The 17,668-nt window shown below is 46.2% G+C and overlaps 1 protein-coding gene across 4 annotated transcripts in view; it reads left to right on the forward strand.

Moving 5' to 3' along the window:
- LOC127307745 (uncharacterized) overlaps positions 1-17,668 on the forward strand; it is a 219,147-nt gene that overhangs the window by 90,222 nt on the left and 111,257 nt on the right. The window contains exons 1-3 of one of the 4 annotated variants that reach the window (XR_007855816.2): positions 7,889-10,378; positions 10,572-10,649; positions 12,166-12,498. Coding sequence is in view for 1 of the 4 variants with exons in the window: in XM_051338505.2 (XP_051194465.1) it covers positions 9,146-10,378; positions 10,572-10,586 (1,248 nt within the window). In the remaining 3 variants the exon portion in view is untranslated. Of the gene's footprint in view, positions 1-7,888; positions 10,379-10,571; positions 10,650-12,165; positions 12,499-17,668 lie in introns of those variants that run through there. The other 3 variants (XR_011743483.1, XM_051338505.2, XR_011743484.1) reach the window with 3 other exon arrangements.

A 17,668-nucleotide genomic window follows, 5' to 3' on the forward strand; every position in this document is an offset into this window, starting at 1 on the left:
ATTTCTTTCAACTTTTTTGGCTTCCTCATTGTTACGATAGCTTGAATTTTCTCTGGATTGGCTTCGATTCCTATTGCTGAAACTAGGAACCCGAGAAGTTCTCCAGCAGGGACGCCGAAAGAGCATTTTGTCGGGTTCAGCTTGAGGCAGAACTTGTCAAGGTTGTCGAAAGTTTCCTTTAAATCCTCGATCAATGTTGACCCCTTCTTTGTTGTTATGACGACATCGTCGATGTACACTTGTACGTTTTTGCCAATCTGTGTTGCAAGACACTTCTGCATCATCCGCTGATATGTTGCTCCCGCGTTTTTCAGAATAAAAGGCATTGTTTTGTAGCAAAACACGCCATAAGGTGTTATGAACGTTGTCTTGACCTCATCATCCTCTTTTAATCTGATCTGGTTATAACCAGAATATGCGTCCAGGAAGGAAAGACGTTCACATCCTGCCGTGGAGTCGATAATTTGATCGATCCTTGGGAGGGGAAAGTGATCCTTTGGACAGTGTTTATTGAGGCACGTAAAGTCGACACGCATGCGAAGGACTTTCGTGTTTTTCTTCAGGACCAGCACTGGGTTAGCTACCCATGTGGCCTTCGTATGTAACTCTTTGATAAAACCAGCTTCTCTGAGTCGATCAATCTCTGATAGCATGGCTTTGCAGTTTGGTTCCGAAAAACGCCGCAAAGGTTGTTTACTTGGTCTCGCTATTGGATCCAAATTTAGGTGGTGCTCGGCAAGTTCCCTGGGTACTCCTGGCATGTCAGCTGGACACCATGCGAAGATTTTCCAGTGCTCACGGAGGAACTCGACGATCGCGCTTTCCTATGCAAGGTCCATGTCTGTTGCAATGGACGTCGTTTTCTTTGGATCAGTCGGGTGAATCTGCACCTCCTTAGAATCCTTGGTGGTGTTAAAGGTTGGCTCCCTGAGTGGCCTTCCTACATCTGGCAGCACATCATAATCATTTGTTAGCCTTGACGCCATATATTCTGCTTGCATCCCGAAGGTTTCTGACAGTCGATGAAAATCCTTGTCGCATTTATCAGCTAACGCAAAACTGCCTTTGACTGTAATCGGTCCCGTAGGTCCAGGTAACCTCCATAATAGGTATGTGTAGTGTGGTACCGCCATAAACCTGGCATATGCTGGTCGTCCCAACAAGGCGTGATATTGCGACGGGAAATTCACAACTTCGAACTCCAGCCTCTCTATCCTGTAATTTTCTCGGGTTTCAAACTGAACGTCGAGATTGATCTTCCCCAGCGGATAACTTGGTTTGTCTGGCGTGATACCATGGAAATGTGTGTCAGTTGGTATTAGGTTTGCTAGGGATATGTTCATCTTCCTTAGTGTATCTGCATACATAAGGTTTAGGCTACCGCCTCCATCTATAAATACTTGAGATACGTCAAATCCTGCGATCACCACTGGTAAGATAAGTGCTGACTGCCCTGGTCGAGGAACTTGCTGCGGGTGATCCGCTATTGTGAAGCCAATGTCATGTCCCGACCAATTTAGGTACTCAATCGTTGGTGGAGGCATCTTCTCTGCCATGAACACTTGACGCGAAATTACTTTCTGAGCCCTGTTAGACGGCCTAGCTTTCTAAATCATCGAGACCGCGCCATTGGCGTTGGTGTCGATATATGGAGGTGGGTGTGGTGCTGCCGCTATTCTAAGCTGGTGCCGATTTTCGTCCGTAATTGCGGGAGGAGGTGGAAGGTGGATCTCACTCCTGGGCCCCTGGGGATTTCTATTTGTTGCTTGGGCATTGGCTTGCCCTGCAAACCTCAACATTGCTTGAAAATTTCGACAATCCTTCTGCAAGTGACCTGACTGCCTCTTCCCATTATTGTCGAGATAAAAATGCATCTTACATGGTCCGTTCATCATATCCTCGGGAGATACATATGGTCTCTGGAACCTTGGTCCACTATTTTGCCTGTTATTCCGGGAGTCATCTCTATTGTCGCCTTGCTGCTCGCTGCTCCTTTGATATTCATTTCTATTGTTTCCTCCAGTGCTTCCTCGAAAACCAGCCGATATTTGGCCAGGAGCATCATAACTCAAGAACTGCCGAGGAAATCGTCGTCTATTTTGAAAATTTCGACTGCGGTCCTCCTCTGGTGACCTATGTCTCTTATTGTGAACAGCATCCTCTCCATCTGCCCACTTGTTTGCTATCTCCATTAATGCTGATATTGTCCTTGGGTTGGTTCTCCCCAAGTCTTCGACAAAATCTCCTCGTGTAATTCCTGCCACGAACGCATCTATTGCTCTCTCATCAGATATGTTCTCTGTCGAGTTTTTAATGATATTCCACCTCTGGATGTACTTTCTCATTGATTCATCATGCTTTTGTCTACACGACCTCAACTCTTCTAATGATGCAGGTTTTTTGCAGGTGGATCGGAAATTCTTGACGAACACATCCTGAAAACTTTCCCAGCTGTCGATGGAACCCGGAGGAAGCTTTTTTATCCAAGATCGTGCGGCTCCACTTAGGTGTACTTGAATACTCTGCATGGCTGTTGCTCTGGTTCCGCATATCAGCTTCACTATCTCGAGATAATCAACTAGCCAATCCTCGGGATCTTGCAGGCCGTCGAATTTTTTGAAGTTATCGGGTAATTTAAACCCTGAGGGAACTCGAGTTTTCCGGACCCTCCTTGTAAAGCACGGTAGCCCACACATATCCTCTTCACCTATTTCTGGGGAATGTCAATGTTCCCTTCTATTTTGTCGTGCTCTGTCTACCCGTGCTTGAGTTGCTGTGTCTCTTTCTCCACTTGTTCTCTCGGGAACTGGTGCTGCTGCAGTAGGTCGTGGATTATTTTGCCTTGCTGATCCTTCGGGAGGCGAATTTATAAACGCCGTTCCCATGGCTCCAACTCCTGCCATGGCCATATTGTACAATGCTTCTCTGGGATCTCCAGGAGGTGGCTTGGATGCGAGGATAAAGGCTTGCGTCACCATGTACCCAGCTTCTGGTGTCTTAGGGATAATATTCCCCCTCGTGTCTATCGACATAAAGGACATGTCGAGGTTTTGAACCAGATTCTCCCTATCTGCCTCAGGTATATTTTGCAGCCGAGATCTCGCTCTATTTCGAGCTGCTCTGTGACTATCTCCCGAAGTGCCAGATTGTTGACTCAAGTTAGCTCTTCGCCTGCTTGACGCAGAAGCCGCTTCTTGCCTCCTATCTAACTCGATTTTTTGTTTCTCGAGCTGTCGCCTGGCGCGTGCGAGTCTATATTGATATGTTTTTAGCTCTTCCGCTGTCGCGGTCACGGTCATTGGTTCTGTGCCATCAATGGCTCTCGCAACTCTATCCCATACCGCCTGCGGAAATTGTATCATCTGCCGCGTTCCAGGCCCAACATATTTGCTTCCTAGACCTCGCGTAAGATCAGCGGGGTCAACGTACGGATTTCCCAGCTCGTCGAAGTGTTCAGATGTCTCCTCCTGAGGTCGGCTTGTTTCCCCGATCGCAAAGATTTGATGGTACTTTATTTTTTGTATTTTGTCAAGATTGGTGGTACCGTCATATAGACCGGTGAAGACCTCTCCTACAACGGCGGATTTGTCGATGAAGCCGAAACTGTCGACACTGTCAGAATCGCTGCTTATATTGGAGTCCGCAGACGACTCGAAGGACATGTCGCTGAAGATCTTGGCGAGTTTTTCACTTGCCAAAGTGTTGATGAAGCGTGGCGGCGAAATCTCCTCGTCGCCTGTCTCAGTTGATGATGTTGAACCCAAAAAATCGGGACCGACCGCTGATAATCCCGACGAGATCGGAATTTCGAGACGATACGATCCTGCCTTCTCGACGCGGAAGTGGAACTTTCCGAACGTCATCTCCATGGGCTCCTCCAGATACGCATATGCATCCAAACGGGCGGGTGGGTGAGGAACAAAATCGACTAGACCAGTTTCGATCTGTTTACCTCTGTCCATCGCGTTGCTTGCAGTTGACGAAGTCGACGATCTTGAACGTGCCATCGAGATCAGCTCCTTGGCACCTCTAATCCCCACAGACGGCGCCAATTGACAAGGGATTAACTTATCAATGCCTACGTATTGCAGACTAGGGTTTAATCGGAAGTAGAGGGCAAGTAGATCTCGAAGGTTTCAGCCGAAAAGTACTCGACGATTATGAAAACTAGGGTTGTGTGAAACAATGAATCGATCCTCTCTTTGTCCCTCGACTCCCCCTTATATAGGAGGCGGAGCCGAGGGATTCATAATACACAAGTTTACAGAGTCCGGGAGGGTTTCTAACCCGTCCCGTAAAATTACAAGTCTATATTTCCTACTACAACTCTAACTTTCCTTAATATAACTTGGGCTTCCAAACTTCATATTCTTCGACTCGTGGGCCTTCGGTAAACCCCGGGTACCATCTTTGGCAGGCCCATTGGGGATGCCTATGTCAGCCGGCTTGCGCAAGGTGCTAGCAGACCGCCTTCCTCCATCCTGGCTGGACCTACATCTTATACAACAACAACTTGGCAACCTGATTAGGCCATGGTTCTAACGCCATCTGTGAGTCACGCAGGCTTGCTGGCATGAGTGATAGGGCAAAGGTGGCCGATCTTTCGATGGGACGAGGATAGATCGATTTGTTGGTAGAGTTTGTGCTTGACGATCCGACTACACGTGAAAAGCTCGTGGAGCCAATGCAATTGCTAGGACAATCTCCGGGAGTTACTGATCTTGCGGATGCACGATCAGCCTGACCAGCGAGGGTCTTAATTCCTACCTGAAATCGAAAACAAGTAAGAACTAATAATCAATCAGAATATTGCAGATGAATGATGAAAACTTTATTGAATAAGGTGGGATTCCGAATAGTTGGTCTTGTTCTGGACTTTAGCCTCCAAAGAAGTACACGGAGTTGTAGCAATATGCTAACTTTTAATCTAATCAAAATCCGATTCTAAACGTGACGACTATGGGGGTATTTAAAGGAGGAAAAGGTGGTGTTTCGGCCAGCCATACGTATGGTGGCCAAACCAAACCCTAGAAGGCCTTTCTCCCTTCAATACAGACTCTAAAAGTGGGTGACTTAATTCCTACGAAAATGACATGGACCTGGCCCAAAACTAAAGGTGACGCAGCACCATGTAATCATATGGACGAAATTATGAAGTGGAAAATTCTATATTTCGTCCATGTCTTCATCTCCAATTATGGTGGCTTCAAAGTTCTGAAATCTCCACTTGCAGATTCCTCTTCAATCCTCACATGTTTGATGTCATCTCCTCCATGTGTGATCATGCTCTAATGATTGTCCTTCTCATCCATGCTAGGTCCATTATTCCTAAGAGTAACAAACACATCTGATTTAGGCAGCATCATATTCTCATGTATGTGAGGAATGGTTTCAAGAAATGAAAGTATCTGACAGTTAAGATATTTGTCACGAGCTCGAGTGATTGGTTCTTGTATTTGTGTGGTTGTAGGTACAACAGTTGTATCAATAGATGGGATGTACTCATCAATGAGACTATGTCCGCTGGTGTACTCATTTAGTATATCCTAACAACAATCTTGTAAAAAGATGGGTGAACTACATGTGTGTTTTGTGACTCACATCACATGAAACAACCAACCATCTTTTTATTTCTTGAACTTTCTCCTGTCTAGTTTGGAGAGTAGAAAACTTCACATATAACATTCTTTCTCCTGCTAATTTTACTAATTTGTTTGGAAATTGGCTAAATGAGATTGATAAAAAGAAACTAAAGCTAGAATCCAAGTAGGAGCGTGTGCTTTGATTTTAGCAATATGGAATTGCCAAAATGATGTAATTTTTAACAGGGCCGCAAATTCAAATTTTCTTCAGGTTATAGTGTTATACCTGGAGTTTCCTCATCGATTTACATGTGGTCCTACCTCCTTTCCGCGGAGCAATGGGGACCTATGGACACTGACGGAGCGTTGTGGATACCATACTGGGCTCCAGCCCAGTCTTCTGAAAGTGCAAAAAAAAATTACTACTATATCTGGCCCAAGCCCATTCGTGCATTCGGCAGAACTGGACCGACTCCTCCTGTACTTGTCTTCGTATAAGCTGCGTTCGTCTGGATTAGCTCCAATTCTCCCGTCTGGCCGTCTCCACAAATGGGGTGTGCTTTACACCGACCTGCTCGGTGGGAAGCGACGGACCGCACACCCTCGGTCGTTGTTGGGCCCGGCCCATGATCACGGTTTCAGATCTGAACAGCTTTTTTTCTTTCGATTTGAACAATTTTTAAATTCAAATTTCTGAATTTGAACAAATTTTATATTTGAACAATTTTCGAATCTGAACGATTTTCATATTAGAATAGTTTTCAAATTTGAACAAATTTAATAATTGAACGGTTTTTGAATTTGAACAGTTTTCAAAATTGAACGGTTTTCAGATTTGAACGATTTTAAAATTTAAACATTTTCTCAACTTGAACAATTTTCGAAATTTAAAATTTTCGAATCTGAAAAAATATAAACAAAACCGAAAACAGAAAAAAGAAAAGAAAACAGAAAAAAGAAACCAGAAAAGAAAAAAGTAAAAGAAAAAAACGAACTGCAGGCTAAACAGCTAAAAATGGGCCTGGCCCATACCCGACCAGGAGGTGTGCGGTGGCCGGTAGGCACCGACCTGGTCGGTGTATAGGTTTTGCCTCCACAAATCCCCTTTCTAGATCTTGCTCAAATCCCCACGCTAGGAGAGCTAGCTGCTCTCTATTTCTTCTTGTCTGTGACAAATCCCCATCTCCTAGCTAGCAGCTCTATGGTTCTCCCTCAAATTTTCAGATCGTGGTATGAATGGTGGTTAGAGCCCATGGCGCCGTCCGCCCGGCGTGGCCATTACTCATTACTAGTGCAGAACCAAATCGAGTAATCGACCAAGGTATGCAATGAATTATGTCATGGAGTGTTTAATCCCCTTGCTGATCTGAAACTAGAGAATCATCATAGATTCATAGGGTTTTTTAGCAGCACATAGACATTAATTTGGATTAGAGCACCAGTTGAATCATTTTGCTCATGATGCTTCCAACAGTGAAGATTTGAAGAAGATTTCAACAATTACTGCACTTTGTCGCTGCCTTGTTGTCACAAGACGTCACATGATCTACAATTTTCTTGATAGAATGCTTCCCTTGCTTATTACTCTCCCGGTTTCGACCGCTAGTGCTGAGCGTGCATTCTCTAGCTTGAAAATTATCAAGACAAGATTGCACAACAAGATGGAAGATAATTATCTTGCAAATAGTTTGCTGGTACAAGTAGAACGAGAAATTGCTGCACAATATAGCTATGAAGATATCATGGCGGAATTCAAGGCTCGCAAGAACAGGAGAGCGACTCTGTAGTTAGTATCAAACTCCCATATCTAGATTAGTTTGCTTGTATTTTGGTAGATCATATTTTACTTTGGAGTATTAAATCTGAATCACTGCTCCATTTACTGCTCCAATATGGTATTATATATTTATGTGAACATATTATATATAGCATCAGTATATCTTTATATGGTTATTTTTCTGTTTATTTGGTTACACTTTTGCAAGAATTGCGTGCAATTTTCTTAGCTTTACAAGCAATTGGCCCTCCCTTTGTTTTGCGCCACGCTCCGCCACTGTCTATGGACCCTTGGTGCAATCGGCTGATGGCGGTTGTACATGTTATATGTTGAGATATACATATATTGCCTAGTCCCTTTTTATCAGTTAAGACTTTTAAAATAGTTGGCTCGTGAATCAATACTATATGGTATCAGAGTCAAGAGTCCTCAAGGTCAATACCATGTTCGTGCAATATTAAAATAAATAAATAAAGATACGGCAGCTAAGGGTTGGGTTCCCATTTTGAAAAAAAAATTGAAATTGCATAAATATAAAATGCATGCCCAAGTCATAGTGCATCTATCGTTGTCTTCTCCAGTCCCTTTCCCTCAGAGGATCGCGTGCTTGCGTCGTCCGGTTCTTCGCACGCACACGTGTCCTCAGGGGCCACCAGGCACCACCGCTTTATTATCCCGCCAATAGCATTCCCCACCACTCATTATTCCCCTTCGTACAGATTAATGCCCCACACTGCTTCCCTCCTTCCGCAATGAGAGCTTGTGCCGCTGCCACTTTTTTGCACCGTTGTTGCATCTCAGCTGCCCACCACCGTGAGCAGTGTCCAACTCCCAATCCCACGTCAGGAGGTATCATCCTTGCACCACCCTTCGCATGCTCTCCTAACCCCATAACTGCCCTACTCCCAGTGCCAGCTCCGTTACTCGGTGTGGTGGATCTCAAGATGCCACCACACTGCCACCCCTCTAGTCGTGGCCAAACCCGGCGCGGCGGCTACCATCCTCACTCGATGTCGCCATGCCTCTTCATCTCTAATGCAATAAAATGTTGCGGCATGCGGTTCATGGGCCTATACATACTAGATGACACCTCACGCGTTGTTGCAGGACCATGTAGAAAAAAATCCAATAATACAACACATAAGATCAAGAAAACATAATAAGGTTCTTTTGATTAGAGACCCCAGGATGGAGAATTTTTTTGTGGCAATTTTAGCTCTAATAATATAATTTTAGGTTCGTAGTTCGACTACATGGTTCAAGAGGAACTAGGTTATAATATAAAATCAACATTAGAGAATCATTTTATGACACATAGGACGTAGCTATTGCGTCTGCGGTTCACAGCCCCGTCACGGCAACCGCCTTTTATGACTATCTTCTTAACATACACTCGGAAAACTTCTGACTTTTCCCGCCATGATAATGTGGAACTTCAGAAACAAATCACATGCAAATTATTACGGTTGAAACAATTTTCTTGCATGGAAACATATTGCAAACAAATCACAGTTTGGCGCGTCCATTTAACTCGGTATAATTTGGAAGCGGGAAGGCTAAAAGAGGAAGGATAACGGAGAATTTTTTTTCGAGCGAGGATAGCTGAAGGTGAACAACAATGTCCGTGGTTTTCGTCTTCTTCCGTTTTTGCAGGTTCCTTCTTCTGCACACTTCATCTCTCTCATCAAATAAAATATGCTCCCCTGTCCCCTGGCGCCGCTGAAAACGAGCAGCCCCCTCTTTCCCATTGCCGCCGCCGCCGCCGCCGCCACCGCCACCGCTCGCCATGGCCCCGCCGCTGAAGAAGAGCTCCCGTCAGTCCGCTCCTACCACCATACTCGCCCTCAGCGACGACCTCCTGCGCGAGGTGCTTCTCCGCCTCCCCTCCCTCCCGAGCCTCGTCCGCGCCGCTTTCGCCTGCCCCGCTTTCCTCCGCGCCGTCCGTTCGTCCCCCTCATTCCGCCGCCGCTTCCGCGACCTCCACTCGCCCACCATCCTCGGCGCATTCCTCGTCGACGACGACACCCCCATGTCCACCTTCGCGCCCGTCCTTCTCCCCGGCCGCCGCTCCGACCCTGACCACGCCGCCGCCCTCCGCGGCCTCGATGTCTTCCTTACCCGTCTTCCCGATGCCATCGACGTCAAAAAGGACGACGGCGAGGATGCTGAAGACGAAGAAGGTGTCGAAGACGAGGACGGCCCCGTGGCCGAATGGTCAATGTCTGCGTGCCGCGATGGGTACGTCCTTCTCGTCACGCCGCAATGGAACACCAAGAAGGTGGCCGTCTACGATCCCCTCACAGGGGCCCTGCATCTCTTCCCCGGCCCGCCCGATGAGGTGTTCAGCGGAGACTCCGAATATACTGAAGCTGAGTTCCACGTGATCCCCTCCGAAGCCGACGACCGGTCGTTTCGCGTGCTCTGCGTCCCCAAACACGGGGGAAAGCAGATCGCCGTCTTGTCACCGGACACCAGGGAGTGGCAGATTTCCCCAACACCGTGGAGGCTCCAGGATGCTGACAATGTAGAGCTAGTCAGGAACGGGCTTGTTTACTGGGCATGTTCAGGCCGCCAAGACTATATCCCTGTGCTGGACACTGCATCAATGCAATTCTCTCAAGCTCACATGCCGCCGACTGGGCATTCGGGTGTCTTAGGGGAGACCAGGGACGGGAGGCTCTGCTTGGTTTGCGTGTCTAACCTTCTGATTGATGTTTTGGTCCCAAGAGCTGGTGACCACGGCGTCGATAAATGGATGTGGAACAGGACATTTCATATGGTGGATGCGTTTGACGATCTTGCTCTAAACATGATCGATGAAGTTCCTTTGCTCAACGTTAGGGTCGTGGCGATTGTCGGTGGCTTTGTGTATTTGACTATTTGTCAGAAAGAGCCTCCTAACTGGCTCCTATCATTTTGCATTGAAACAAGGGAAATGCAAAGGCTCTGCCGAATCACTAGATCCAAGTTCTACTATCCGTACATCATGGCGTGGCCTCCCTCTTTGCTACGCAACAAGGTGAGCGCTCGACTTAAACTACTCTGGATAATTTTATTTGTACTCTCTGCATAATACTTGTTATTAACTGCTGATGATATCTTGCCATGGCTATATATAGATTTTGTCACTACTGGTATAAGTCATTGCAAGTTACTCTAGCATGTTATAGCATTGAATATTTGAATGACGTTAACGGTGCAATCACTTGCAGGCGGGATCAGCTTAGTCCATCACCTCTCAAAATAAATAAATGACAGGCAACTAAGTTTGGCAGGAGCTACCAGATGCGGTAATGTACTATGACTCTCAAAATGTATTCTGCCAACATGGATTAGCTGAGGCTCCTTCCTTATGCGTTTGTACTCTGTATATTACTTTCTGTTAATTCGTGATTGGTGATGACATCTTGCCATGGCTATATAGATTTCGTCTTTGTTAGATTTATTCACTATTTTAGACTACCCTTGATATTATAGTTTATGAATTATGATGGATCCATAGATTATTTTTTTATGAAATTGGATTCTGTAAAACCCCACATTTATACTAATTTAAGTTATCATGCTATAATAATGAGTTCAATTTTTTTTTGTTAATACTTAAGCGAGACTGATATGTTGCTAGGTTTAACCTACTATTGGTGAGATCACGCTGGCTGGGGAGCAGTTTATATCGAACCATAGTTTTGGTGATAACCATATATGTGTGAACTACTGATTGTTAAGCATTGCATGCATTTCATAACTGCAAAAGAAATTTGAGCTCAAGTAATTCAGAAAAAATACAATAAGAAACAAATAAATAGGGTACAAGAGTAATAAGAAAATGCCACTAGCTAATTAAAGTTGTCGGATACATGTGTGTGTCGCAATGTCTGAGTCATTCGAGCGGAGAAGATGTGACTTTGACCATGATAGCGAGTGTGCATTCAAGACCATCAGGTTCCCGAAAATATTATCTTGTATTCCCGATATAATTGATTCTGTTGGTATAATTTTGCCCTAACTCGCAAAAACAGTGGTGAGGGCAATTGGATGTGAATATGGAACCGAAAAAATCTAATTTTGATATGTAAACAATAAATTATCTAAGACGTTAGGCACCTCAGTTCTTATGAGATTTTAGTGTTTGAGATGCTGCGGGGAATATATCAGGGTAGTGTCATGTACATCTCTGAAAAATATAATAGAGACTTCTCGTTTGGAGTTCAGAACTGTTGCGTTGCTGTCCTACAATCAATTCTCCCAATAGCTCCAGAGGAAATTACCTTCAGACTTGTTCGGGGTTTCTTAATCATTCTTCTGAACAAGTAAATAACTTAAAGACAACTTAAATACTATTTGTACTAATAAATCTGAAACATAAGCATCGTATGTCAATCAAACCTTGTGTGTACAATTTACGTAGGGGGTTTACATGAAAGAATTGCTCTTGTTTGATGTAATGTCATATGCAAGATATAACAAGCCATCAAGACTGATATGAGTTCACCATCCAGACTTGAGTAGCTGATGTAAGATACATTTACATCATACCCTGTGATTATGAACCCAAGCTCTTATGAGATTTAGTGTTCATAATCAAGAAATTAGGCACATCAGTTCTTATGAGATTTAGTATTCATAATCAAGACGTTAGGCACCTCAGTTCTTATGAAATGTATTTATGAAGCAGTTACAGTGTGAAACTGAGAACTAAATGCTCTTGTATGGATGCATCAAGAAACTTGATGGCCATGTTAATATTTTCTTTCTTGCACAAGCAGCTTATTTAGGGTGACTGATTTCTCAGCATTTGTTTTGCAGACAACCGACTTATCCAGTTAATGTCCGACTGAGCTGCCCGAAACTATTAAGGCCAGAATGAGAAGCATATGTTCCATTCAATACATGCTGCAGAAGTTCTTTCAAGCTCCGTAGCTTGGCTGGTTAGAAACCGGAATTGCAAGTTTACTGTAGGTGCTACAGCATGCTGGTCTTTGTTGATCCACAAGGAGAATCTGAGCTATCTTCAGCTATAACTTGTATCTGTTTGTGAAACTTCGTTAGAACTGTCAAGCGGCAAGCAACTATGTAATGATACCATGATGTAATGAAACAACGGATGATGATGCTGAAGCTCTTTACTTCCTTCTATAACCCTCGCTTAAGTGCTACCTTCTTTTTGAGCTAACAAATTATGTCCATCATACATTACACTAGGGCTTCTACTTTGTTTCGGATGGCCGGTTTTTTACAGGACAAGATGAGTTATCTTTTTTTTTTTGAAGAACCGAATACCTCTAACAAAAATTGCGCAAGTATTCTGGGATATGTATCAATTACTAGCAGCCTGGATGGAAATTTGGCATGGTTTTCGGACTGAATGGAAGTTCTGAATTATTTAAGTTCTGGAGAGTGTCTCACAAGTAATGACTGTCGTCGTGGTGAACGAGCAGATGCCATGGGATGGCTTAAGTTGGGGCCGAATGGGCGCAAGAGGATTCGAGGGAGGGTTTGTGATTAGATTGGATGAACTTCCGGATGGTTTCCTCAAGAACTCAGCCAAAGACAAAGGTAGAAGAAGAAACACACAAGGAAGAACTCTGCTCTAGATCTTTCTCTTCATTGATCTCCACAGGATACAGGTTTTTGCATACAAGGTTCGTCGTCCCCAAAGGGTAGTGCCCCCTCTCCTTATATAGGGGAGAGGGTGGCTTACAGGGCAAAAAAACCCTAATGGCATCTTTGACTGGACAAACAACTTTACAAAGCTACTTTAATCATAGATGATGCCGGGGTCTTCTTTAATCAGGGAGGCTGACGTCCTCCGGCTTCTTTCAGCGTCATTCTCCTCTTTGGCGCCAGGGCTTCATTTAAAGCTACTTTGCTTTGCTCATCTTTGTCCTCTAGCTCTAAAGAGAATCTTTGACCAGTCTTGCCGACATGCTCTTCTTACCGGTAGCCCGGTGTCTTCTTTACCCGGTTCCGGTATACCCCTCTTGGGGATACCGGCTTAGCTCTACTTAGCCAAACACTTAACTTTATCCTCCGGTATAAACATTAAACCGGTATCTTGATGGCTCAAACCATCCGGTTTGGCATGCCTTTGGCATACCGGAGGTCATCGCCCCAACATTAGTCCCCGAAGCTGGTATAGTCCGGTGGATTCTATCCAACAGACCATGCCAGGTTCACATATCTCAAGGTACCGGTTTAATCTTTCCGGTGTCCAGCTTGGATCCCGGCATCTTTGCCGGACTCACGTCTTCTCTCTCTTTGTAAGGTATGTTCCGGTATCTTATTCTCCGGTATCTTAGACATTAAATCTCTCCTCGGCGAAGTCGAGAATTTCTTGGGTACAGTGCCTGTCAGTGACATGCGCACTGTACCTGACGCGCTAGTGTCAGGGGTCACTTCCCTTCGGCTTCTGCGCCCGCATTAACTGCGGCACACCGGATCCTGGCTGCCGTTCCGGATCCGTGTGGCCTCCCTGTGGCTTTTTATTTTCCGCGCGTGTATCCTCGCGCCACGTGGCGGCCCACGAAGCGAACCGCCGCGGCCCAGCGGTTTCCAGCCCATTATCTCCTCTTCTTATAAAGGGGGAAACCGCTCCTTCTTCCTCCTTTCTTCGCACTCTTAACTCCCTCGCGCGCAAAGAGCTCTTCGCCCTCTCGCGCCCTCGCCGCTTCCGTTCTCCGCCCGAGCTTCGCCGCCCGGCGAACTTCCGCCGCCGCTCCGTCGACCCTCGCCAAGCTTCGTTGTGCAGAGATTCCTCACAGCGCGTCCGTTGCGGCCGCACCATTCGTGCTCCGTCGAGCTCTTCTCCGCTTCTTCTTCGCCGGACTTCCTCGATAACTGCGAGCTCGCCGCTCCACCGGCGACCTCCTTCCTCAACATCTCCGCCGCCTCAGGTTAGGCTCGATTCGCATTCATCCCTCTCTTCTTTGCTTTTTAGATCTTGGGCCGGTAGAATATTTACTTCCTATTTTCTTTTGCTTTTTCTCTTACTCGTAGATCTTCGCGCAAGGGTAGATCTTGGGAAACCTGTTTTTCCGGGTAGATTCATATGTCTAGCGACGAGTCTCTTTCCGTGTCCTCCTCTAGTAGCCGTCAAAGCGAAGCTTCCGACGGGCTGACTGCTGACCTTGCCCGGATGGAAACCGATGCCGGCAACGATCAAGAGGCCGGCAGCACTAGCCAAGCTCCCGGAATAGATCTTTCCGGTATCACACGCGGAGCCTGGAAAGGCTCCGACGTCACACAACATGAGATCGACTGGCTTTACCGGTCCAGGAGGATACCGGAAGGAGTATCCTGCCGGCTTCCCGGCGACGAGATCGAACCGGCACTCCGGCCCGGTGAGTTCGTTGTCTTTCTCGCTCACTTCGAGTGCGGCTTGGGCCTTCCTGCTTCTGATTTCTTCCGCAGTTTTCTGGACTTTTACCAACTCCAGCCTCACCACCTGTGGTGACCCGGCATACCACTGCATGGTGTAGTATGCAAGTCTGATATAACACCAATGAAACACAGTTCCACTAGTATTATATCGCTCAGAGTGGTACAACAGAAACATATGCGGGTCCAAGGCATGTCTATAGAATTACAACATCGACTCAGTTACATAAGATCATCACAGCCTCATACTTTACAATGAGGTAAAACTGCAAATAAACTCCAGAAGAATGACTCGTAGTCTAATCCTATCACGAACTCTATTTGTAGAGTATTTGACTAGCTATAGAGGCTATGAATAGATTCTAGCTAAATAGGAGCTAGGTTTAGGAAGCTAGTTCCCTTCTATAGCTAAACTAGGTTTTCTCCTTGTTGGATGTGATATCTCGATCGCTTCCGACAGGGTCCTGTCTCTTGAAGTAGTTGTTGACTCCTCGGCCTTCGAGTTGCACTGTGGATCCTCCTTCGATGCCTCCATATCTAAGCAGGGGATTTAAGAGTGGGATGAGTACGAGCGTACTCAACAAGTTCATTATAGGAAAGAGGTGTTTAATGCACTAGCTACAGCAGTAGACCAGAAAGTCTAATACCAATGCAAGTTTTCATAACCATTTCTTCAAAAGGTTGCTTTTATTCAGAAGAACTACGTCTGTCAGCCTTCACCGGTTTACTAGAACTTCATGGAGCTCCTTTCCGGCCGCGTTCGCAGTTCCATATCCCGGAACAGGGAGTGACAGCTCACGGTTCTTTACACTCTGCAGAGGTGTGTTGCTTTACCCATAAGAGATCTTAACCTTGGTGCCAACCGAGTCATGTTCTCGTCCACACTTCCTATGGTGTGAGGCCCGGTATAAGGTCTAGCCAATCATGTTCCTCCGCTACCTCGAACACCCACCCGTTGTTGCATGCGCCGACCCTGGGTCCACGTCGGTCCCATTATTCCTGTAGATTTCAAGGTGGACCCCGACCACGACGACAGTGCTGGGCTCTACCATACACTCCTACGCCGGTGGCTGCAACCCATCATACACTACTAGGAAAAGGCCTACCGCCGGCGAACCTAAAAGGCCCATTGCCGGCGCACCACGAGCCCGCCGGTGCGAACGCGCCGGTGATAAATGGCCACTGCCGGCGCACCAGGCAGTGCGCCGGCGATAGATGAATACTGCCGGCGCGCCATAGAAGCTTCGCCGGCAAAGGACAAGTTTCACCGGCGCACCATCAGCTGCGCCGGCAGTAGTGCTTCCAGCACTGGCGCATGCCACGTGCGCCGGCAGTAGGTCATTTAGGTGCGCCGGAAATAAATTCGAAAATTCTTTTTTCAGTTTTTTCCAGCATATTACAATACAAATTTAACAGCAGTATATATTTACAACGCAGTTCATATTTATACAGCATTACATGCAATATGAGAAGCACATAGAGAGCCAAGTTTCATTTCGGTATTAATACACAAATACGCAAGTCTCGTTTCGGAATGTTGATTCATACAACACATGTGCATATGCAACACCGAACGACGAAGTTTCACAAAGTTAGAAGTCTTGGTACATAATCGTCACAAGTATCGTCATACACCTCACAATGTAGGTCCTAACCTAAACTACAATCACATAGAACATGACCAACATGGTCATGATGACCATCATCACGAAGGCCATGGTCTTCATCCGGTTCCTCCTCATGTCCCTCATCTCTCCCGCTAGATAACGGGCGTATCTTCCTTCCGCCTCCACCCTAGTGGGGTATCCCTTGTAGTTGTTGCCGCTGAAACGGTGCACCTGTCTCCGACAGTCCTCCCAGTCATCGTAGACTCCAGGAACCCTCCCCTTGTACACGACATATGTCGTCGGCATCTCCATTCACAAGACAAGTAAAACGTTAGTACCAATGCAATGAACAAGTGCCAACTCAAATAAGAGACAAGTAGTATGAACTAAATAGCATGTGCCTCATACTTTGTTGGTCGAAATAAATAATAACATACAGGGATGGGGTCAGTGAGGCTAGGTAGGATGCACAATAGATTGATATTTGTGGCCATCACACCAAGCCTCACTGGCCCCGCCCCGGAGTGTACAAGTGACCGAACATTTTAATCATCGGCCAATGCAATTAAGAAGTGCGAACTCAAATAGAAGACAAGTAGTACGAATTAAATAGCGTGCCTCATACTTTGTCGGTTGAAACAAATATTAACATCCAGGGATGGAGTCAGTGAGGCTAGGTAGGATGCACAATAGATTGATACTTGTGGCCGTCGCACCAAGGCTTGATACGTCCCCGACGTATCCATAATTTCTGTCGTTCCATGCTTGTTTTATGACAATACTTACATGTTTTGCTTGCACTTTATGATGATTTCATGCATTTTCCGGAACTAACCTATTAACGAGATGCCACGGTGCAGTTCTGTTTTCTGCGTTTTTGGTTAAAGAAAGGCTGATCGGTCTATATTATCGTAATTGGACGAAATCAACGCCAAACCTCCTATTTTTCCCGAAGGCTCGAACACCGAAGAAGAGTCGGAGAGGGGCCGAGAGGGCCACCACACCCTATGGCGGCGCGGCCAAGCTCGGGCCCGCGCCACTAGGGTGAGGCACCCCAGTGCCCCCTCGCGCCGCCTCTTCGCCTATAAAATCCCTTTCGACCTAAAAACACCGTACCAATTGACGAAACTCCAGAAAGACTCCAGGGGCGCCGCCGCCATCGCGAAACTCCAATTCGGGGGACAGAAGTCTCTGTCCCGGCACCCTGCCGGGACGAGGAAGTGCCCCCGGAAGCCATCTCCATCGATGCCACCGCCTCCATCATGCTCCGTGAGTAGTTCCCCCATGGACTACGGGTTCTAGCAGTAGCTATGTCGGTATACTCT

Source organism: Lolium perenne, chromosome 1 (genome assembly GCF_019359855.2).
Source record: "Lolium perenne isolate Kyuss_39 chromosome 1, Kyuss_2.0, whole genome shotgun sequence".
NCBI lineage: Eukaryota > Viridiplantae > Streptophyta > Magnoliopsida > Poales > Poaceae > Lolium > Lolium perenne.